The sequence below is a fragment of the Furipterus horrens genome, unplaced genomic scaffold, assembly GCF_987537825.1.
Source record: "Furipterus horrens unplaced genomic scaffold, mFurHor1.1.pri manual_scaffold_10, whole genome shotgun sequence".
Classification (NCBI taxonomy): domain Eukaryota; kingdom Metazoa; phylum Chordata; class Mammalia; order Chiroptera; family Furipteridae; genus Furipterus; species Furipterus horrens.
In genome coordinates, this window is record NW_028327180.1 from 75,344,998 (window position 1) to 75,369,769 (window position 24,772).

At 47.7% G+C, this 24,772-nt stretch overlaps 1 protein-coding gene and 1 non-coding gene across 2 annotated transcripts; one reads left to right on the forward strand and one right to left on the reverse strand.

Moving 5' to 3' along the window:
* Positions 1-11,148: 11,148 nt before the first annotated feature.
* Positions 11,149-11,251, forward strand: LOC150000731 (U6 spliceosomal RNA). Its single transcript, XR_016513780.1, has one exon. It is a non-coding gene; the product is annotated as a U6 spliceosomal RNA (small nuclear RNA).
* Positions 11,252-21,144: 9,893 nt separating this feature from the next.
* EGR1 (early growth response 1) lies at positions 21,145-24,226 on the reverse strand. The gene is made up of 2 exons (XM_090288247.1): positions 23,642-24,226; positions 21,145-22,970 (listed from the first exon to the last, which is right to left on the reverse strand). The coding sequence occupies exons 1-2, from the start codon at positions 23,931-23,933 to the stop codon at positions 21,643-21,645; spliced, it is 1,620 nt and encodes a 539-aa protein (XP_090144373.1). The 5' UTR covers positions 23,934-24,226; the 3' UTR covers positions 21,145-21,642.
* Positions 24,227-24,772: the final 546 nt, after the last annotated feature.

The window sequence follows — 24,772 nt, forward strand, 5'->3', positions numbered from 1 at the left end:
TCTGGGTGTGCCCAACCGGCCTGGTGAACAGGAGCCAGCCTGGAGAGATGAGAGGTGAGCTTGGAAAGGCAAATGGGCTGGTCCTGACTTGATCTAAATCCCAGGAAGCCACTCGGATTTCAGAACATTGATTTGTTTCATCCTGGTATCATTTTTGTTGTTTATTAACAGTTTTATTGAGATATAATTTATAAACTATAAAATTCACCCACTGTATATCATTTTTTGAAATAAATTTGTACAGTTATGCAAAATCACACAACCCAGTCTGCATCGCCCCAAAAGGTCTTTTGTAACCTTCGCAGTCAATCCTTGCTCCCACTCCCAGCCCTAGGCAACCACTGACCTGCTTTCTGTCTATCAGTTTTGCCTCTCCTAGATAGAAACTTCATATTACTGGAATAATACAATATGTAGTCTTTTACATCATCAAGCTTCTTTTAACTTGGCTCTTCCATTTTATTTTTATTAAATTTATTGGGGTGACATTGGTTGATAAAATTGTATAGGTTTCAGGTGTGCAATTCTATAACACATTACCTGTATGTTCCTGGGTCTGAACCGTATACGCAGTTGTTTTTTTAAGATTTTATTTATTTTTAGAGCAAGGGAAAGGGAGTGAGAAAGAGAGGGAGTGAAACATCAATGTGTGGTTGCCTCTTACAAGCCCACAACTGTGAGCCTGGCTGGGAGTTGAACCAGTGACCCTTTGGTTCACAAGCTAGCACTCAATCCACTGAGCCATACCAGCCAGGGCTAAACTGTAAACTCAGTTTTAAACCCCTTTATTGTAGGGTCAAATGTATATATTTGGTCCTTGTACCCAGTTCGTGACACAGTTTCTGGGCGCCCCTAGAAAGCTTCAGGACAGGGACTGGTTACTGGAAAGATACGATTACAGGGTTGGAACTTCCAGCTCCACCCCAAGGGAGGAGAGGGGGGCTGCAGGTTGAATTAATCACTCACCAAGGGCCAATTATTTAATGATGCCCCAAAAATGGCACTTCCATAAAAACCTCACTAAGAGGGTTCAGAGAGCTTCCAGGTTGGTTTGTAAGTACTTTGAGGTACTAGGAGGGCTCCTTGCAATTCCACATGGATTTAAGGATCAACTTTTCCATTTCTGCAAAAAGGCCATTGGGATTTTGATAAGGATTGCAGTGAATCTGTAGATTGCTTTGGGTAGTATTGCCATCTTAATATTGTCTTCCAATCATAAACATTAATGTCTTTCCATTTATTTATGTCATCTTTAATTTTTTTCAGCTGTGTTTTGTAGTTTTCTGTGTACAAGTCTTTTACTTCCTTCGCTAATTTTATTTCTAGGTATTTTATTCTTTTGAGTGCTATTGTAAATGGAATTATTTTCTTAATTTCCTTTTTTTGTATTGTTCATTGATATCATCCTGGTTTTGATTTGAATTTTCCTGGTGACTAATGATGAGCATCTTTTCATGTGCTTTTTAGCCAGTCATAGATCTTTTTCAGTGAAGTGTAATCTTTCAGTCCTGGCTGGTGTGGCTCAATGGATTCAGTGCCAGCCTGCAGACTGAAAGGTCGCTGGTTGGATTCCTGGTCAGGGTGTAACAGAACCCTTGGGCTGTTTCGATTGAAACAGAACCCACGGGCTGTTTAGTTAGGGGCCCGATTGCCCGCCGCCAGAATTATAACTCTTGAATACCAGAGTTTGATGAAAAGAAAAAGAATTGTTTATTTACACATAGTCCTGCCTCCTCCTCCCAGACCTGGCCAGTCTTAAGTCAGAAACACCATTTCCCTACTTCCTAGGCGCAGTTCAGCTTTACCAGTAGCTGCCAATCACTCAGTTCTGATTGGGGAGGTCCTTTATGTGCTGTGGTGCCCTCCAGCTCTCAATGCAGGACCGCCTGGATTCTCAGCCTCCTTGTAAACTGCCTTCTTCCTGCAAACCGCATGGATCTCCTCTCCTTCTCAAAGCAGCCTGGCAAGAGCCTCTTCTTAAAGCAGCCTGGAGATCCCTTCTCCAAGCCACATGGAGGGAGCCCACAAGAGCCAGAGAGTGAGGGCGTGAGGGCCAGAGAGAGTCTGAGAGAGAGAGCCTCCTAGAGCCAGAGCCAGCCCAAAATATGTCCGCAGCTGCTTCTCTCTTCCTCCCTGCCTCCTCTCTCCCCCTTCGTCCTCTCACGCAGTGGGTGTTGCAAACAGTTCTGACCATTCACAGAACCCTACGTAGGCTCTGTGTGCTTCTTCCGTACCAGCCCACAGTCCAAGATCCCTCCCATCTTCCTGAGTCTTGGAAGTAAGCGGATCTTTGCAACAATGTTTCCAGACACTAGCTCCAGGCATGCAAGGGCATCCTGAAAGCTGCTTCCTGCTCCCTATCTCCCAGCCCAAACTCTGGGGTTTGTTTTTGGACTCCCCTGTTTCTGTAACAAGGGCACATGCCTGGGTTGTGAACCAGGTTCCCTGTTGAGGGCCTGCAGGAGGCTGCTGATCCTTGTTTCTCTCCCTTTCTTCCTCTCATCCCCTCTCTCTAAAAATTAATAAATATTTTTTAAAAAGAAATGTGATGTTTCATTCTTAATCTCCAGCTCTGCATTTCCATGTGTGAAGAGAGAAGTCCTTTCTTCTCTTCTTTACTTTCTCTTCGCTTTCAAAAAGCACTCTACAGCCCTGGCCTGTGTGGCTCAGTTGGTTGGAGCATCATCCAGTACACCAAGAGGTTGGAGGTTCAATTCCCTGTCAGGGCACATACCTAGGTTGTGGATTTAATCCAGTTGCAACATGTATGGGAGGCAACTGATTGATGTTTCTCACATTGATATTTCTCTCCTCTTTCTCCCTCCCTTCCCTCTCTCTTAAAGAAAAAACAACACTTAACAGGTACAGGGGCAGCACAGTGCAGTGAGTTAACAATGTGGACATTGGAGTGACACTGGAGCCAGATGTCCATATCATTTACTAGCTGTGTGACCTGTGACCCTGAGCATGTTACTGCTCTTTCAATTTAAGTAAGGTGTTTTTGTTAAATGAACTAAGCTTCTATTTCATTTGTTAAGTAAAAGCAACGACTACAGCCAAGCACTATGCTAGACCCTAGAATATAGTCATTCGCAAAGAGACATATGAACTTTCAGGCTAGTGGGTCACTCCAATGAATGGGAAATCCCTACTGAAATTAATATGGGAAGGAAGGCCACACATGAGAATCTGTCAGAGGAATTGGACCTGGCCAGTGAGTCCACAGAAAGCTTTTCTAAAGACTGGTGCTTAAGTGAGCATAGGAGATTTAACTAGGCAAAGAGAAAAAAAGCATCAGAGGTACCAGAACAATGTGTGTGGGGGGGTGAGTACTATTGAGGAGGGAGGTAGAGAGCAGTGTGGATGGACCAAGGAGGCATGTGCTGGAAGGATGACGCTAGAAGAGGCCAGCAGGCACAGAGGGGGATGAGCCTCGAGGCCTTGCTGAGAACTTGAAACCTTATTCTGAGCCATAGGTACCTACTGGGTGACAGCATAAATACTCTGAAGTCAGACACCAGTTCCCATCACAGTGAAGGTATTCACCAATGTGTAAACTATTGATTAAATATGACAATGAAGTATGTATCAAATACGCTACAAAGAGTATTAGCTATCATAGGTTCATATTCATTAAACAATTGCTTATTGTACCAGGCAATGGAGATATAATAGTCAACAAAGCAGACATAATGTCAACAAGGAATGCCCAATCGAGTGGGGAACTCAGGCGATTTTCATATTGGCATTTTTTGCAAAAAGTCTCAGCTTATCCATTCCCAGGTCCAAACATCCCCACTTGCAGAGGCAGTATTTCTCTCTCTCAAGGGAGGGAGACTCCCAGAATCCTTACTGCTTCATAGGTCTTTCTGAGGCTCAAAGCCCTCTCTCTCAGGAGAGAACACAAGGCCTATCCAGCAGAGACCTGCAAATTCTGTAGCTGGAGAAGAGACTGCTGGAGCTACCCAGCTTCTCTCAGGGCTTCCCCCTCTGCTAGGCTCAGCTATAAATAGCTTGCTGGCTTCCAGCTGGGGATCTCCCAACACAGCAAGCAGCAGGCACCGCCTTCTCACCCTGTACTGCCCTCAGCCAGGAGAAGGGGGTGGTGGCTGGCAGGGGGAAAAAGGGGAGAAAGGCGGGAACCAGCATCACAGAGAAGCTGGCTCTGTACTACATTACCCACAATCCTAGGTGGTAGCTTGGGAAGACGAGGCTGTTGGAGGGCCTGCAGCCTTAAGTGGGAAAACAAGGCCAGAGGCATCCTAGGCCCTGGGTATGCAGCCCAGGCTATGAGATCCAACTTTTTAAGTAAAACCTAACCCATAACCCTTCAGTTCTGGATCTTAGAGATCATCTCCTCTTCATGCACCCAATTCACTGGCACTCAGCTGACCTGCAGTCAAGGAGACCAACAGAGCTCCTTATCTTTTGGCCTTACCCCACTGTGTGTGTATGTACACAAGCCCAACCAAAGGCTGGAAGCCTGTGAGTAATTTTATCCTGGATCAAGCCCAAAGGCTGCTTGGCACTAGAAGCCCCTTCCCTGGCACATTCCCTGACTCTGTCTCAAAGCCTTGAGCTTTTCTTTCCCTGCCTCACCCAAGGCAGAGCAATGAAGGGCTCGCAGATTGGCCCAGCAGAAAGCCTGTACTCTGGTGACATGCTGACTTCTACAAAAGTTTGGGGGGTGGGGATTCGGGAACTTTGCTGAAGTTTGGCCCCTCTCTCTGACCTTTGCTCATCTCCTGGCAGATGGATCAGGACAGTTACTTGGCTAGGCAGGTTTCAGTCTCTGGAAGTGCTGTAGGGGGGACTTGTAGGGGCTTGCTGGTTCACGCAGTGACTAACCCAGAGTTATCAGGCTAAGCAAGGGAGGCCATTCTGGGTGGTGAGGGCACCCAGCGTGCACTGCATCTAGACCTCAGTCCCACTGAGGTGTATAACTGCACCACCACCACCACCACCAGCCCCCCACCCCCGGCTCTGGCTCTGCCACCGCATCCCTCAGAACTTTCCCTACAAAGTCAAACAAACTATTCACTTAGGGTTCTGAGGCTCATGAACCTCAAGACCACAGAGAGTCTAGCAGGTAAAGATATTAGGGGCCCCTGTCCAAGGTGAAAAGGCAATGGCTGGCCTGAAAACAGGGTTCTTTCCCTTTTTCCCTTTGCTCAGATATACAGTAATAACAACTCTCACCAAGAACGCAGAGATGAGTAAGATCAAATCACAGTCTCAATAAATAAACTACATATAATACTGTGTTAAGTGCCTAACAGGCCTACGGAGAGGTTGTGGGAAGGATTTCCACACGGTCTGGGTCAGATGCCTGAACTAAGTAAAAGATGAAGCCGTTCTACCAGAATGGTGTGGGAAAGACAATGCAGGCAGAGGGGAGAGCTTTCAGTAAAGGCAAGGAGGAACAAGAAATAACCAAGCTGGGAAGAAGAGAGAAATACTGAAGACCAACTTGCAAAAGGCGAGGGGAGGAGCAGTAAGACGACGAGCCATGAGTCCTACACGCCTAGGAATTTGGGCTTTACACCCGGGGCTGGCGCTGCGGAAGGATCTCCAGCAAGGTGTGCTGTGTCCAGCGTTGGGGGAGAAAAGTGGGTCAGAATACGAAAGACACCGTGGGGAGCTGGGGTGGCGGTACCTGTGGGAACCTCAGAGCTTCTGGGCATGGAAGAAGGTACCGTGTCCATCAGACTCCCAAGCCCGCCTGCCCCGCGTTTACCTCGGCCAGGCCCGGGCTGCGCGTTCCCAGCCCCGCCCGCCGCCCCCTCCTTGGCAGCGGGTCCCCTGGCCGCTGGCTCCCGGGCGCGGGCGGACGCAGAGGGCCGGCCTCCCGCCCACAGCCGCCTGCGGGCCGCCTGCCAGACGCGCCGGGAAGGAAGCGCCTTGTATGGGCCTCGGGCCGGGAGGAAGTGCCTTGTAGGGCCCCGGGAGGAAGCGCCAAACATGGCGAGGGGCGGGCGAGGGCGGGGAGCCCGCTCGAGATAGAGGCCGTTTCCGCCGCCGGGGGCGGGAGCCGCCACGCGCCACCCCCACTCGCGCCCGGGCCTACAGCCCAGTCCCGGCCGCGGGCCACGACCTCCACCCGACTCCCCCTCCCGCGACGCCCCACCTGCGCCCTCTGTCTTCTCTGTACCGGAGCTACGGGAACTGGGGGCCGGGCGGGCCGCGCGGCGGGGCCTCTAGCCTGGCTTGGACGCCTGACCGAGGCTCGTTGATTTCCCAGCTCCGCCACACACTCGCTCTGTGACCTTGGGCAAAACGCGTTCGTCTCTGAGCCTCATTTCCTCCTCTGAGGGTTAGGGAGATGAAATGAGAGGATGCCTGTTAAGCACCCCGTGATACGGGGTTTGCCAGCAGTGATATCCCCGTCTTCCTAACAGTCATGACAGGAGGCGGGCAGTGTTCCCTGTCACCTGTTGTCTGTGTCCTTTTAGCCTCTTCCCAGCTAAATGAAGAGCAGGGGATCCTGAAAGAAGGGCCTATATGGGAGCTGACAGATTCAGAAAAGATATTTCCAGAAGAAAATAGGGCAACCTTAAGGTCTAGAGTTTTCCCTTCCAGGTTGTGGGGTTTTAGACAGAGGGAGCTCCAATCCCAGCTTCTCCCCTTACCAGCTGGTTGATGCTGAGAAAGGTGCCTTCCTTCTTTGAATCTCACTGTCCTGATCAGTAAAATGGGGATAATAATTCCTGATTTGCAGGGTTGTTGTGATAATCAAATGTGTGTAAAGTGCCTGGAGTAGACAATGTCAGTTCCTCAGTTCCCTGTACACTTTCCCAAGTGGGTGTAGGAAGGAGGAGATATGAAAGGCTTGAGTACTTGACCCTTCTTCCTGGAAACCTGTCCCCTTGGGGAAGACTTTCTCTTCCTTGGCATCTATGGGACCTTATTGCCCAGATTTGGTGCTTCAACCAGAGGCATGTGTGTGGCCCTGATGCTCCCCTTTCTCAGTTCAGCTCCACCCCAATGACCTGCCCTTCCTGTCTGCTGCTCTTCTCTACCTACCCCAGAGCACAGGTGACCTGGAACATCTGGCAAGGGCAAAAAGAACCTGGAGGAAGTTGAAGTTCCCATCACAGCCAGAACCTGGTATCTAGGACACCGCACCCTCCCACGCCTGCTGCAGTACCACACCCACACATGTCACCCAGAGATGGGTATCAATCTCAGAAAAAAGCATTTCCCAATCCTCCCTTGTTGTCCCTGCTCTGCCCTCATCAGTTCTGCCTGTCCTGGAGTTCCACTTAAATCTAACCTGAATCTTCCTGCCTCTCAGTTGCAGCCCCATCCTGCTGAGCTGCAGTGAGCAGCTCCTAAGAGGTTCCAGGCAAATTTGTAGACACACACAATAGATGTATATCACCCACGGCCTTGTTTCTTTTCATCCTTGTTGGACAAGGAGGCTGTCGTTGGCATGGTAACCTTCCCTGTATAAGTTGCAACCCTCAAGGATGTTTTTCAATTCCAGCAGGGACATAGCTCCTTCCCCCCACATGTAGCTGTGTCATTCTGACCTCCCCCAGAATGGGGATGCTGTGCAGGTCGCACAAAAGAAGGACTAGTTCATGGAAGGCAGCAAAGGGCTTAAAGGAGATGCTGATTGAATCTCTGAGGAACAAGTTCCTTCTGTCTTACAGGTTGATCCTTAGTCACCCAGAGAAACCAGTTCTGAAGTCCAAGATATTTAGGGAGCCTCTCAGGATCTCGTGGTAAATGATAAACACACATCTTCATAAAACCGGGCACCCAACAAATGGTATAATGCTGGTACTTAATTCTATAGAAGCTAGTAAACCATAAAGCCTCTGTAATCCAGCGATTTTCTTCCTTCTCAGCCCCTCTATGGAATAAATGGATATTCATTAACCATCTCACTTGTTCCAGTTTCCCATACATTATTCCAACTAATTCTTCCGACAGTCCTATGAGGGAGATAGTAGGCCATTCATATTACCAGATGAGGAAACTAAAATTTGGACAAAGATCTGGAGCAACTTGACTCAAAATCACATGGCTGTGGAGTGGCAGCATGGGTACTGGAACTCAGGTCTTCAGATTCCCAATCCTACACTCCTTCTACTAGGCCCTGTGTTCCTCTGTATTTGTTACTGTGTTCCTGAGCAAGAAATTCTTCCCACCAGGTCCCAAGGTGATGCCTTTCTAGGAGCCCTAGGAAGCAGATGGGCATCGGCATCCATCTCCGTGGCAGCGGGGTCCTGTGTGGCCTGAGTTGGCACTGCAGCAGCAGCAGCAGTATCCTCAAACTCACCAGGCTTCCCCACTGCCAGCTGCCTAGTCTCCGTCATGGAGTTTCCCCAGCAGAGGGCAAGCTGAGGGAAAGTGGTTCCCAGCTGCCAGCTTCATCTAGGCACAATTGCATTACAGCCAGCCCGGCTTCCCTCTGTCCCTCCCGAGTGAGCACATTCAGCTCCCCCGCAAAAGGGAGGGGGAGAGAGACACGGAGAAAAAAAAGAGAAACTTCCATTTCTTTTCTTGGCTGGGAAGCACTTGGCTTCAAGCTGCCACTCATCTTGTAGGTGGGGGAGATTAATGTTGATCCCTTATTATACAAGTCACTAAAATGAACCCTTGGGCGAGAGTTTGGCCAGGCAGACTCCAGTAGGAAAGCCCTGGATTTGAGTGCTGTTGGAGGGAAGGGGAGGCAGGTCCCAAGACGGAGAGAGACCCCCTGCGTCTCCTCACCTCATGAGCTCTTTTCTGGGTATCATTTTTCTTTCTGCGTATCTCCTGTCTACAAAGACAAGAAAAGTCATGTTCTGGCAACTGGAACAAGGTGAGTAAGAAAGCAGTAGGAGCAGGCATCTATCAGGCTGTGACCTCAAGCAAAATAGTGGAGCCATTAATAGTATTAACAGTTAATATTGTCAGGCGTCAATCACACTTCATTTATTTTTTCATTTAATCCCCTCCCTCAGATCCTACTGTTATCCCTGCTTTAGAGATAAGAAAACTGGAGTTTATGGGCTCCTCAATAACAACATTAATGGGAGTGGGCTGGGCACTCTACAGACATTATCTCATTTAATCCTCCCCACAAACCCATGAAATGAACCATTATAGCCATTTTCTACAGGTGAAAACTGAGACTCAGGGAAGCAGGGAACTTGCCTGTGATTACTAAGTAATGTAAATGGCAGCGTGAGGGATTAGAGTTTGGATGTGGGGCCCTGGCCATGTATCTCAGCTGGAGCATCATCCTGATACACCAACATTGTGGGTTTGATCTCCAGGTCAGGGCACATACAAGAATCAACCAATGAATGCATAAATTAATGGAACAACAAACCGATGTTCCTCTCTCAAATCACTTCATTCAAATCAATAAAATAAAATAAAAATTAAAAGGATTTGGGTGTGGGACTCCAGAGCACACATGTGCTTGATCACTTGGCCTGCCTGCCACCAAACCTTCTCCACTCCTTCAGGGGCTCCTGCTCACATAGGCTGAGATCACAAAAATCTGCCCACACCTACATTCCCATAGTGCTCACCACATAAGTGACAACCTGGCTGAGAGTGTTCATTTGTTATTTCATACTTGCCACCAGAGTATTTCTTGGCGCTCTGTGTCTTGGGATGCTGGCTGTCTGCAATGCCAACTCCGGAGGCAGGAGGAAACCTTGAAAGAGCTTCACTGCCCTCCCCATGCCTTGAGGTGCAAAAATGTATAAACCCAACAACCCTCAGGAGGTCTCCTTAAAACCCAGAGAGGTGCTTGGAGAAAAGGATGAAGAGCCCAGCAATTTCAACCAGGGGAGAACAGCCAGCGGCAGCCTCTCTAGCCCGCAGGCTCCCAGTGGCCTTGGCCAGAGGCTCCTCTGCCTCTGTGATGGGAGCAGACTCCATCACTCCCACCCACCAAGCAGGGCTGTGGGGGTGGGACATACTTGGAATCCTGAGTCAGAGGAAAGGTTCCACTTCACTTTCTCTGGAACCACAAGCCAAGGATGCAGCAGTCAGTTTGTCTGGAGAGGAAGGGGAACTGGAAAGTGAAAAAGAAGAGTCCTCGTTTCCTTCCCTACCATCTCTTTTATTTTTGCAGCCTTTTGTTTATTTTTTCATTCCACCATATGTGATGCATGTTCATTGCCGAAAGTACACGTGGTGGAAATAAGATTTGTTAGTGTGAGTGTTCCTCCTTTTTCTCTCTCCTCTTATTGATCCACCAAAAGAATCCAGCCCCACTTCCCAGTTTAGAATTTGGTCTTTGCCAGCCCAGTTTCTCGATCTTTTGTAATGTAGAATCAGAATGGGGACCAGGGGCTGCTGCTTAGAGAGAGAGGATGAGATGTAGAGCCTGAGAGGCCAGGAAAGGAGGGACTTGAGCTGAGAGGCTAAATTGATCTATATAATAAAGAGTTGGAAGGAGAAGTGAGAAGAGCAGGAGACCCTTTAGAAAGGAAAGGCAGCAGGAATTTTATGAAGTATTGCTATGGGGCAGTAAATGGATCCCCCACGTAGAGATTGGAATAACTTTCTTATTTTTTGGCTCCAGGAACCTAATTCTTTATTTGCAATACCATATAGCACTTTAACCATGTAGAGACCCAGAATTTATTAGGGTTCCATACAGCAAAGTACGAAACATCATTATTTGATAAATGAAAGAAGGCAGTCAAGTATCTATCCTTCCTTTTTTTTTTTTTTTTGGCAACTATGATTTAGTTTAAGTTCCTTGTAGACAAATTCTGGCTAATAAATGTACATGGAATGAAAAAAATTACAAAATCATCATTTTGTAAGCTCTGATTAGATAATGGGTTTAGGTAAGGATCAGCAATCATTGGGGATTCCTAAAACCAAGTGGGTGAAAGATTGAGGGGAACTTTAAAATATCAGTAACACTTGAACCCACCAATTAATTTTAACATCACACAAAAAGAGACCATCCAAGAGAGCTGAAAACATACGTTCACATAGAAACCTGTACATAATGTTCATAGCAATAGCATTATTTGTAACAACCAAAAATGGAAACATTCCAAATGCCTATCAGCTGATGAATGGGTAAACAAAATGTGGTATATCCATACAACAGAATGTTATTCAGCCAAAATAATGAAGTAATGATACATGCTACAATATAGATGAACCTTAAAAACATGCTAAGTGCTTGTTTTGGCAGCACATGTACTAACATTGGAATGATATAGAGATTAGCCTGGACCCCGCACAAGACAACACACACATTTGTGAAGCGTTCTGTATTTTTTAAAAATATGCTTAAGCGTATTGTAACAATATAATCAATAAAATATACTTAAAAAAATAAAACAAAAAATAAAAAATAATAAAAAAAAATATGCTTAAGCGGTCAGATACAAAAGGCTACATATTTTGTTAGTCCATTTATATAAAATTTCCAGAATTGGTAAATCCATATACATAGAAATGGAAAGTAGACTAGTGATTGCTAGGTGCTAGGGGTAGGGATGGAATGGGGAGTGACTCCTAACAGGTATGAGGTTTCCTTTGGAGGTGATAGAAATGTTTTGAAACTAGATAGTGCACAACATTGTGAATATATTCAAAACTATTGGCCCTGGCTGGTGTGGCTCAGTGGATTGAGCACTGGCCTGTGAACCAAAGGGTCATTGGTTCAATTTCCAGTCAGGACATATAGCTGGGTTGCAGGCCAGGTCACAGTTGGGGACGTGCAAGAGGCAACCACATATTGATGTTTCTCTCCCACTCTTTCTCCCTCCATTCCCCTCTCTCTAAAAGCAAAGAAATAAAATATTTTTTAATGTATGTATAAAAAAACTATTGAATTGTACACTTTAAAGTATAGAATTTTATGTTATATGAATTATATTGCAATTTAAAAAATCATATCTAGGAAATCAGAGAGACAACCAAAAATTATGTGCCTCTTGATATGTTGTAAAAAGTGAACCTGGATATGATCAAGCCTCTAGTTGTAACAACCAGTTTTTAGGAAATTCATGGGATGGAAGGATATCACACACCATTACAGGGGGGAAAGTGCAATCTGTCAAATTCCAAAAGTGGGGAATTCTTCAGGACAAATAACCTGGGTTCTTCAATCAGTAAATAGCAAGGGAAAGTATTATGAATGAAAGAAACTTAAAAGATCTATCAACCAAATGCAAAGTGTGGTTTCTTTTAGGTCCTGATTCAATTAAAAGACTTAAAAAATACTTAAAAAGATATATACTGGCCCTGGCTGGTATGGCTCAGTGGATTGAGTGCCAGCCTGTGAACCAAAGGGTCGCCTGTTCGATTCCCAGTCAGGGCACATGCCTGGGTTGCAGGCCAGGTCCCCAGCTGGGGGTGCATGAGAGGCAACTACACATTGATGTTTCTCTTGCACATCGATGTGTCTCTCCCCACCTCTCTCTCTTCCTTCCCCACTCTCTAAAAATAAATGAATAAAATCTGTTTTTTAAAAAAAAGATATATACTGAAATATTTGCAGATGAAATGATATAACATCTGATATTTGCTTCAAAACAATCCAGTATACCGTGGCAGGGAGGGACAAGGGTGGTATAGATGAAACAAGATTACCTGTGAATTGACAGTTGTCAAACTGCTTGATAGATACAGAGAGGTTTATTACACTGTCAGAACATGGAGGCAGCTAGAGTGCCCACCTGGACTTTTGACATATGCACATCAACCATATGTAAATCAACCTGGTCCTAGCCCACTCCCCCAGGATATGTTAACTAACCTGGTAGGGGAAAAGCAAAAAGATGTAAGTGACCTACTGAATATGTTGATAAGCAGACAAGCCCTCACTAAAATATGTGTTTGGCAAGTATAAAAAAGGCACCTGCAGAAGTCCAGCCAGGCAATTCCTATGGGTCCACGAGGTGACTGGGAGTCTCAGTTCCCCCTTTCCCTCTTCCCCCCTTCCCCCTTTCCCCTTCTCCTCCTTTCCCTCTGCTCCTATGGGCCTTCGAGTGTGTCTGGGAGTTGCCTCTTCCCACCACCCGTTTTTCCCTCAATAAACCTGTTGTCTAATCCTACAATGGTCTCCAGGTAATTTCTCAGAGCAAGGCTACCTGACATACACTATTCCCTCCTACTTTTGTGACTGAAATTTTACACAGTTACAAAAAACATAAGGCTTGATTTATCCATGAAATTGGAGCATATTTAGAAGTTGTATCTTATTTGATAGAAAATGAGCTAAGATCGAATAATTGAGTTTGAGGTGACTCTTACTTTATTGAAAGCTGAAATTAAAGAGCATGTATCTGAAGTGACCAGCCCAAATTATTTTATTATTACTGTTATTATAGCAATAACTAAATTGTAAGTGAATCAGGGGCACCAGGACCCTCCCAAAGGGGCAGGAATAAGTGCGGCCTTTCAAACACCCAGAAATATGCTTGAACTAAGTTGTGAGCCTTCTTCCTAACATCTCTTGAGTCCTTGTTGCCTCTGAGAAAAGTAGAACCTTCCAAATTTGGTCCAACCTGCCTTTCCAGCAGCATTTCCTGCCCCTCCTCTCCTTGCTTCCCAGCCACACCACCATTCATTCCTCAACACATTAATCTATTGCCTTTACACATTCTATTCCCTCTGCCTACAAATCCTGTAAACTCCCAGTCTTCCTTCTACAACCTGTTTCTTTGTCTCCTCCTCCTTGACAGAATTAGTCACTCTCTGTTCCATATACACCTCTAAATTATCACACTGTAAGGTAGTTATTTATTGCTAAATCTCCCCCCACCCATTCTCTGCTGCCCCAGCCTTTGTTTTGTTTATCTGTACATGCTCAGGGCCTGATATAAAGTCTGTATTTGATACACGTTTTGTGGACAACAGACTGACTTGAGTGACTGAAGGAGCAGCACAGACTTTGGATGGCCCTGTGCTGAGTGTGGTCCCAAGAAAGTTATCCAAACTTGGGCTCTTTCTTACAAGATTTGCCCACTCAATATGGCAAACAAAGCAGTCTGATCCAAGAATAGACAACAAGACCTCCTGGTTAAGACCAACTCAGAAAGAAATTTAGGAGAAAGGCTCTGAGCCTAATAGGATGCATGAGCGTTTTATTTAAAAAAAAAAAAAAAAAAAAAAAAAAAATATATATATATATATATATATATATATATATATATACGAAATGGGAATACAGCAATAATTCAGAGATGAGGGCTAGATCTCATGAAACCTCAAAAATAGTTGAGGGAGCTTGATGACCTAATAAAATAACTATCCTTTCTGGCTGGCTCTGGCTGGCATGGCTTAGTGGATTGCATGCCGGTCTGCAAACAAAGGTTGTCAGTTCAATTCCCAGTCTAGGGCACATGCCTGGGTTGCAGGCCAGGTCCCCAGTTGAGGGTGTGGGAGAGGCAACAGATGGATGTTTCTCTCCCTCTCTTTCTCCCTCCCTTCCCCTCTCTCTAAAAATAAATTAATAAGATAAAAAAGTAATAAATACCCTTTCTGACTTTAAAGAAAAGCACAGCCCCCAAAATTAATAGGTTGCCTCGTAGGTGCCCAAAACAGGGATGAAACCTACAACCCAGGCATGGGTCCTGACCAGGAATTGACCAGGTAGGTGACCTTTCTCTTTGCAGGACCACACCCAACCAACTGAGCCACACTAGTCAGGACTGGCTCCCCAGATTTCTTAAGTTTCCTCCCTCAAAATGAGTCCCAAGAGGGCCTCCTCCCCAACCACCCCAGGGCCTGCTCTTTGGCCTCCCCTTTGCAAATCAGCACCATGATTTTAGAAGACTGTGTCCTCCAAGCAGAGGGGCTGGTCAGGGCCCAGGCCCAGGCAGCTAGCAGGAGAGAGGACATAAGAAGTTCACTCCATGGTTGGAGGATGGGTCTGTAGGATGGAATGAACACTAGGAAGCCCACCTAGGGAATGGGCACTCAAGGACAGGGAAGAAAAAGATTTTAAAACCTAGCTTTATGAAGGTATAAACTATTTCAAACAGCTTTATGGAGGTATAATTTACATACGACAAAATGCATCCATTTTAAGTGTACTACTATTCAATGACTTTAATTTTTTAATTTTTACTTATTGATTTTTAGAGAGGGAAGGAGGGCGAGAAAGAGAGAGACATCGATTTGTTGTTCCACTTATTTGTGCATTCATTGGTTTCTTCTTGTATATGCCCTGAATGAAAATCGAACCCCGTAACTCTGGAGTATCTGATGACGCTCTAGCCAACTCAGCTACCTGGCCAGAGCCCATTCAATGATTTTAATAAATTTACAGAGTTGTTCAAACAACACAATCCTGCTGCAGAACATTTGCATCATCCCCAAGACAACAAGCTGATTTGCAGTCCAAACCTACTTTACCCCAGCCCCTCACAACTACTAATCTGCTCTCTGTCTCTATGCATTTGCCTTTTCAGGACATTTCATATTCCTGCAAATGCAATCATACAATATGAACTTAACTTCTTTTTTTAATCCTCACCGGGGGACATGCTTATTGATTTTATAGAAAGGGGAAGGGAGGGAAAGAGAAATGGAGAGAAACATTGATGTGAGAGAAATATTGATCGGTTGCCTCTCACATACGCCCCAACCAGGGACTGAACCTGCAATCTAGGCCTGTGCCCTGATGGGGAATCCAACAATGACCCTCCAGTTTATGAACAACACTCCAACCAACTGAGCCATGCTGGCCAGGACATTACCTAACTTGTCTATCATAACGTTTTTGAGGTTTATCCACGTTGTAGCACACACCCACATTTGTTCCTTTTTATTGCTGAGTGGTATTTAATTGTTTGGTTGTACCCCATCTTATTTATCCATTCACCAGTTAAGTAGATATTGGGTTATTTCCACTTTTTTAGCTATTATGAATAATGCTGCTATGAACATTTGCGTACATATCCTTGTATGAACACATTTTCATTTCCCTTGGGTAGATACCCAGGAGTGGAATTGCTAAACCATTTTCCAACCTAATTGTACCTTTTTACATGCCCACCAGGAACATATGAGGGTTCCAGGTTTTCCCACATCCTCACCAACACTTGTTATTATCTATGTGGAAAAGCTAATTATAAGAATAATTTCCTAAAATAAGTAAAGCCACCCTCTCTCCTCCCTAGCCTTAACACATACCTGGGCAGGCAGCAAGAGCCAGTTTATCAGAGTTGGGAACACAGACCAGAACCAATTCTCTGGCCTTGGTGCCCTTTTCACTCAGGCTGCTCCACAGTCCCAGGCTCCCTGGGCCCAAAGAGAAGAAAGAAAAGCTGTGGTTCAACACTATTTCGGAAATAAAGGACGCTGGCTGGTGTGGATCAGCAGTGGACTGAGTGCCGGCCTGCAAATCAAAAGGTCGCTGGTTCGTTCCCAGTCAGGGTACATGCCTGGGTTGAGGGCTAAGCCTCCTTTGGGAGCGTGCAAGAGGCAACTGATTGTTTCTCTCACACACTGATGTTTTTCTCTCTCTCCTTCTCCCTCCTTACCCCTCTTTCTAAAAAGAAGTAAATAAAATCTTTAAAAAAAAGAGAGAGGTGGGTAGGATATAAGATTTGTGACACCTAGTGTGCGAGTGGGGCTTGTGTTTCAGAAACACACTCTGAGGAAGAATCCCCAGAAGATAATAATAAAAGGCAAAGTGTACAGATAACCTCTTAGGACTAGTCCCCCACAAGATAACTTCCCGGGTCATCTGATCTCAGCCCCTTCCTCCTTTTGATGTAGGCGTGTCTCATCAATGTGTAGCCTATCATCTATGAGGTACCGTTCTCCTTTGAAAAGTATCACCAAGGATTTACATACCTTTGTCAAGCTGAAGGAAGAAATAAACAAATGGGACGGAGTTTAAAGTAGAGCAATAAAAATAACGGGGCTGGCTCTGTTTACTGGAGGAAAGATTAAATAAAGCAAACCCCTTAGGAGTCTGGGCCCTGACGCTCAATTTGGGAGGAGGTGGGGGATTCTTGCTTTGAGTAAAAGGAAAGTGAGTAACTGGAGACGTGGTGGAATGAAAGAGCCAGAATGGGGGGCTTTGGAGTAAATGGGGACACACCCACACACAGACTTGTACTCAAATGTGCACAGCAGCTTTATTTGTATTGATAGTAGCTCCAAAGGGAACCCACCAAACTATCTATCCACAGGTGAGAGAATGAACAGATTGTACTATAGCTATACAGTGGAATACTACTCAGCAATAAAAAGGAGTGAACTATTTATTCATGCAACAACATGGATGAGTCTCAAAATGATGCTAAGTGAAAGAACCCAGGTTGAAATGAGTACATACTGAATTATTCAGTTTATTAGAAACACCATAAAATGCAAACTAATCTATATAGCAACATAAAGCAGATAAGTGGTTGCCTGGGGACAGGGGTGGAAGAAGGAAAGATCACAAGGGCACGAGGGAAGTTTTGGAGGTTGTGGGTAGGTTCATTATCTTAATTGTGGGGATGGTTTCACCTGTGTGTACATATGTCAAGACTCCTAAATTGGACATTTTGTATGTACAGTTTACTGTATATCAATTGTACCTCAATAAAGTTGTAATAATAATAATAATAATAATAATAATAATAATAATAATAATAAACAGCCTAAGTACTGAGGAGAATGAGCTTGTGGGAGAGACCTCCCAGAAAATGGAGATGAGATAGTTTCACTTGAATCTGAAGAGCTGAGTCACCAACTTGACCTACGAGAACTTCTGAAGTCTGCTTTGCCTCAAAAGTTTCTCCTAGAAGATTCTAGTAATGGGAAAAGGGAAGTGGGAAGAAAAATCACTGAAGTAAAGGGCTAGATTTTATATTTGGGTGCAAAAAACTTATTAACACCCAAAGGTTTATGGGTAAGATGCTAAAATGTTATTTGCTCAACACGTGATTCTTTTTGACTTGGCCTCATTTTCTTTAGGACACTGGGATCTCACTGCCCAATCCTCCCATCTCAGGCCTTCCTAAGTACAGCTGAACCAGGAAAAACAGCAGAGATGGGGAGGGGGTGGACATTACAGGTATACCTGAGCCTACAGTACCCATTCCTAACTCCATTTCTGGCTGGGGAGGGGGATGGGGAGCTCTGAGTAGGGGAAGGTAGACAACTCAGCCTGACAATCAGGCTAAGGGCTTAGAATCTTTTAATGAGGCTAAGCATTTCTGAAATTCAAGAGGAGAATCTCTCTCAGGTCCTGGGAGGAAGGGTTAAGCAAGGGTCCTCAGGACCTGGTTCTTTCTTCTACTTCAGAATCCGAACCTGTTCTTTGCTTGAGGAGTTCCCCCACCCTCTCTCTTCTACCACCTGACTTCTCTCTGTCCTTCTCTACATTCCTGAAGCTCTAGACAATGTCCCCAGGTAGCAATCAATTGTTCAACATTATCTGGGTCCCTTCCCAAACCTCAGCCTTTATGATGATGGCTTTTATCAGCACTGCCCTGTGCCCTTGGTTTCAGATTTCCCTCACACAACAGGAGTTAAAATGAACACTTTCCTTTTATTTTATACTATAGGACTGTAAAATGGCGCAATTTCTGAGTCTTGCCCTATTTTAACCATGCCAAGAAATTTGAGTTTGGACTGTCAGAACCTAGACACCCTGCTGACAGGACTTAAAAAAGGCGCTAGCAGCCTTGGCAGAATTTCTCACCAAGCAATCTGCATCAGAATCACCTGGGGTGCTTGCTACCAAGCCCAGTTCAAGGACCCCATCCCAGATGTCAAGATTCAGATGACCTGGGAATCTGATTCTGATGTATACTAATAATATAGGGAGACCCTCTGCTTTAAAGGGACAGACCCTCTTTGCTCTTTCTTATTTCCTTCTTGCCATGTTTTGTTTCTTGGGAGTATGTGGGAGAAATTCTTAAGAATGTGTAACAGGCATAGACTTGTGTTCCTGGGCTTAGAGTGAGATGGGGAGAGGTAGGTGGGGCTGGGAAGAGATGTGCCAATGCAAATATTGTCCCACCAGGACCTGGCAATTTTGCCTGGAGGCTCTCAAGGATATGCGCTCTGCTAGAGAATGTAGCTTGGTTCCCCCTGCTCCAGACTGAGGAGGCTGGTATCATGGGAAAAGGCAGAGATCAATGGTGTTGGTCGGGAAGGCTAGAATGGAAGAGAAAAAATTGGGCCAGTTCCAGGGGATTGCTGGAATTCCACTGGCCCCAGGAGAAGGTGTCCATTGGTAACCTGGGAGAAACTCTTAGAAGGAAGAGGAGTGGAGGCAGTTGACACCTTGACTTCACTCAGGGCCTGAGAACCATAGCAGGTAGGGAGGGCATTTCTTTATTGTCCTTAATTTTGGAGGTTAGAAATTGGGAGAGGAGCCAAGGCTTGGGGACTCAGGACACCAAATCTATTGCCCCCATCTGACCAATGGATAGTGCTGTCTGATCAATTCACAGAGGACTCGTATCAGGATTGGAGGTAGTGCCTCTATTCAGTGATCTATCAATCACTCCCTTGCGAAGACTCAGCCAACACCCTTCCTGCCTCACACACAAAGGAAGTCCATCAGGTTGACTCCTACTTACCCTTCCCAACTCCATGTTTCCACCTTTCTTAAGCCCTGGGTTGGGTGTCCTTCTCTGTGATTCCATAGAGCCTCATGATTGCCCATATTATGTAACATAACACCATGTTGTAATTTTTAGTCTCCCCAACTGAAAATCTGTATTGTTGTTGCAGCCAGCTCAAGGCCTCTCAGAGTAGACAGATGCTCATGAGCCCACAAGGATTGCTCTATACTCTTGAGTGTGGACCTTCATAGGGCTGGGGCCAGAGGAACCTAGCATCTCAGGCCTCCCACAAAACAGGTACAGACTTGGTCTGGATGGGATCCTTAAACACCAGGCCAGTCTCCTGCCCACTCTGTCTCGTGTCCCCAGAAGCTGCCAAGGCTGGCAGATCCAGCTGGCAAGTAATGAGATTTCTTCCTGGAAGTATTCTTGGCTTGAGAACTGGCCCTCGCCTCTTCTAGGTTTCTTCAACACCCTCAGGTTTCTGGGGACATGGATGGGAGAGGCTGAGTCAGCTCCAGCTTTTACTATTTCCCAAAGCCCTTGTGCCCACCTCTTAGGTGTTCAGACTCCTGCCAAGTGCTTATGGCAAGAATTCTCAAGGACATAGATTTTTGCAACCCTCGGTAGAGATGGGGGCGCCAGGCAGGGCTGGCTGAATGTTTGAGACCAGGAGAATAGCACTGCCTCTGACCACATGTATTCTACCCCAACCTCGGGCCTTCCTTAGTTTAACTAAGATAGGGCTGCAGCCCACAAGACTGAGGGGACCCACACCCAGTTCTCATAAAGAATTTACTCCAGTGACACACTGTGGGCACCATGACTCTGGTGGGAATATCCCTGTCTCTGTAAAAGCCCATCAAACCCCTCAACAGGGAGGGCGACTGCAGAGCCCACCCCCAGCCCAGCAAAGACATGCACAACCACAGCCATTTTATTTTCCTTTTAATTTTTCTGAAGGATATACACCACATATCCCATGGGCAATAAAGCGCATTCAATGTGTTTATAAGCCAAACAGTCACTTTGTTTAAGCAAACACAAGTACAAAGTAAAATAAAACCACAAAATAATGAACTGCATGTTCATAACATACAAAAATCGCCGCCTACTCAGTAGGTAACTACAACATTCCAACTCCTGAATATATTTATAAATTTACATTTTCAGTTAAAAAAATAGACTTCTGCGAGTTCAGATTTTGTTTTAGATTTTGTTTTCTTACATTCTGGAGAACCAAGGCTCATCTCAGCCCTCTTCCTTATTTTGCTCCCAAAGCCTCCCCGAATCATCACTCCCTGCCCCCCTTAAGGCTAGAGGTGAGCACGTCCCTTAAACTGGCACATGTCAAGCTGTCAGCAAGGCGTATCACACAAAAGGCACCAAGACATGAAACTTTTTAAACCAAAAGGATAAAAAAAACTTTCAAGAAAAAAAAAAAAGAAAAACCAAACCGTATTTTGCCACATGTGAGAGTACAGTCGGGCAATATTTACAAAAAGGTTAACGGAACATCACTCTGACACATGCTCTGATTAATACCAAGGACTGCTGTTTCAAAAAAAGCTTCAAACTTAATCGTCACAGCATCATCACAAAATAAAGAATCACCATTGGTTTGCTGGGCTTTTCTTTCCCCCCCCCCCCCCAAAGTAAGGACCTAACTCCAAATAATACAATTGAATATGCAAATTATCTTCACATCAAGAGAACCCCAAGAAAAACGAAATCCATGGCACAGACACTGTACAGGGGTCAGGGTTGGGCTCTGAGGGGCCCAAACCCCATTTTGCCAACTTGATTTTCTAGCATTGAAGGGAGCAGGGGTCAGGCATATGGTGGAGATGATACTGAAATGATATATCCAAAATCCATGCAAATCAAGTTCTTTGGATAGAGGTGAAGAACTTGGACATGGCTGTTTCAGGCAGTTGAAGTCAATGGGAGAAGAGGAAGGGGAAGTGGGCAGAAAGGATTGTTGGCCAACAAACTTTCCACATTGACCCTGGGGTCAAGTAGAGGGGGAGGACTGGCTCTGAGAACTTCCATCTAGCCTCAGAGGAAACCCTCCTATGACCATCTCCTCCTCCTGTTCTTTAAGTCTCTTGTGTTTCTTTTCTCTCCCGTTTCCCTTTTTCCTCTAGCAAATTTCAATTGTCCTGGGAGAAAAGGCTGTTGTCATGTCCGAAAGCCCTGTGGAGGCGCTGAAGGAGTTGGTGACAGCTGAGGAAGGGAAGCTGCTGACTTGGGCAGGGAAAGCAGGAGGCACAGAGGAGTACGTGGTGGCCACTGAAGGTGAGGGGAAGCCACTGTGCACAGGGGATGGGTAGGTCGAGGAGCCAGGAGAGGAGTAGGAGGTGGGCACAGGTGACGGGTACGAGGTGGTGGCTGGGGATGGATAAGAGGTAGTGACCGGGGAGGTATAGGAGGTAGCCACTGGTGATGAGTAGGAAGAGAGGGAGGGGGTGGCGGAAGAAGCCACAACACCTTTGTCTGCTTTTTTGTCCTTCTGCCTCAAGTGGATCTTGGTATGCCTCTTGCGTTCATCGCTCCTGGCAAACTTTCTCCCACAGATGTCACAGGCGAAGGGCTTCTCGCCTGTGTGGGTGCGGATGTGAGTGGTGAGGTGGTCACTGCGGCTAAAGTTGCGCATGCAGATGCGACACTGGAAGGGCTTCTGGCCAGTGTGGATGCGAATGTGGCGGGTGAGCTCATCTGACCGGGAAAAGCGGCGGTCACAGGACTCCACTGGGCAGGCATAGGGGCGTTCGTGGGGAGGTGTCTTGCTGGGCCGGTTGGGGTACTTGCGCATGCGGCTGGGTTTGATGAGCTGGGACTGGTAAGTGGTGTTGAGGGCCTTTAAGTCCTGGGAGCCCGACTGTGTGGCAAAGGCCTTGATGGTAGAGAGTGGAGTGAGCGAAGGCTGTTGGGTACGGCTCTCCAGGCTCTGGAAGGGCTTCTGGTCTGGGGTGCCCAGACCCAGGTCCCCCTGCTGTTGTGGAAACAGATAGTCTGGAATCATAGGGACCTGGAAGCTACCTTTGGCGACAGGGTAGGCAGGAGGCGGGTACTGGAGCGCGGTGCCTGCAGAGCCTGGAAAGGCCTGGCTTTGTGGCTCCGGGAAGATATCAGTGTTAGGCGTGGGGAAGGTGGGTGCCGCTGAGTAAATGGGGCTGCTGTCGTTCGACTGCACTGTGCAGCTCAGGGGTGGGCTCTGGGAAGCAGAGGAGGAGGAGGAGGCCGCTGGAGACGGTGCTGAGGATGAGGTGGCCGGTGGATTGGTCATGCTCACGAGGCCACTGACCAGGCTGAAGAGGGGTTCAGGCCACAGGGTGTTGCCAGTGTTGGGTGCAGGCTCCAGAGAGAAGCGGCCAGTGTAGGTGATAGGGGGCAGCCGGGTGGTTTGGCTGGGATAACTTGTCTCCACTAGAGCCTTCTCGTTATTCAGAGAGATGTCAGGAAAAGATTCTGGCAGGAGAAAGAGAGAGAAGGCTTGGTGACTGGAGAGCAATCACTGGAGGACGAGGAACAGAGCCGCCAGGCAGGAGGTCGGGCCGGCTACCATTGACTGCCGAGCTAGTTAATAATTGATAGCAGCAGATTGCAATGTTCCTGGACCCGCTCCAGCGGCAGAGCCCATTTCAACAACAGCTGACGCAAATACAGAGAATCCCCCGCCACTGCAGCTCCCAGCGCTCCGCAGCTGCGGCTGCGCGGCCCAGGGATTCCCGCCAGCACCCCTTCGGCCACCGCTAGAGCGCATCCCCTACCCCCGGCTGCCGGGACATCCCTCTCCATGGATTACGGCCGTTCCTTGGGGAGCGGCGGCAGGCAAGTCAAGCTTTTCTGGAGGGGCAGAGCGCCTCGCAGCAAAACAAACCCTCCCCCCACCTCCACCCACCCACGCATCCCCAGAGCTCTCCATCCAAAACAAAAGCTCGCTCCTCTGCGCACCGCTAAGGACAAGGAGGATGGGGGTGGATGTCTCCAGACGTCCCTCTAACACACGACCTGGGGAATCGAGGAATAGAAGGGAAATCCCACTTGCATCCCTGAGGTCCAGCAGCGCTGCTGCAGTTAAGGGAGCACTGCAAAGGCGGTGGGGAAGGGGCTAAACCTCGGCACTGGCCACCGCTTACCTGAGGACAGTTGCTCGTAGGGCTGCTCGCCCGTTTCCCCTTGAGGGTTGAAGGCGCTGCCGCTGCTGCTGTTGCTGCCGCCCCCTCCACCTCCACCGCCCCCGCTGCTGGCGCTGCTGTTACCGCCGCTGCCCTCGGGGGCCCCGAGGAACTGGGGAGCCCCATTGCTCAGCAGCATCATCTCCTCCAGCTTAGGGTAGTTGTCCATGGTGGGCGAGTGAGGAAAGGAGCCGAACGGGTCGGAGATCTGCAGCGGGGACATCAGCTGCATCTCAGCTTTGGCTGCGGCCATCCCGGACGGGCGGGCTGGAGAGCTGGTGTTGGGGCGGGTGGGCGCAGCCCGGGGCTGGAGCTGCGGGGAACACACTCTCGGGGGCCTGGCCGGGTCACATGCGGGGCGCGGGGCACACTGTGGAGAGCGAAGGTGGATCCCCAGGCTTGCCCTGGCCGCCGGCCGGTGTGGACGCGGCGTTGCTACCCGGGCTGGGGTAGGGGCCGGTCCGCGGCGGCGAAAGCTGGCGGCGGCGGTAGCTGGCAGCGGCGGCTCCCCAAGTTCTGCGCGCTGGGATCTCTCGCGACTCCCCGGATCCGCTTCTATTTGAAGGGTCTGTAACCGCACGGGCCCGCCTCCGTCGTGACGTACATGGCCATATATGGGAAGCAGGAAGCCCTAATATGGCAAGACCGGCCGGGAGGACCCGGAATGACGTGAAGCCCCCTATCCGAAAGCGGTGGGCACCGCCATCCCGCACCCCGGGCCGTGCGCCGGCTCTCTCACTCTGGGTGCCCAGGTCTCGAGAAAGCCGAAGCCTCAAGCCGTAGCGGGTAACTCCGGGACCCAACCTGTCTCGGAGCTCCCGACGGCGCCCCCGCCCCTTCCCTCCGCCTTCTTCCCTCCTCCCGGGGCCGGAAGTTGCCTGGCCATGTAGAGCCGCTCCAAATAAGGCGCTGACCAAATAAGGGTTGTTCCGGCGGGGGATCCTTCCTCCTCCTTATATGGCGTTTCCGGGTCGCTGCTTGCTGCTCCCCGGCTCCCTCCCTCCTCCCTGGTTCCAAGCCAGGATCCCGAATGCGCGCTAGAGCCGGGGACGCCCAGGCGGGGAGGGTCAGGCGCGGAGCGCTCAGTGCGCC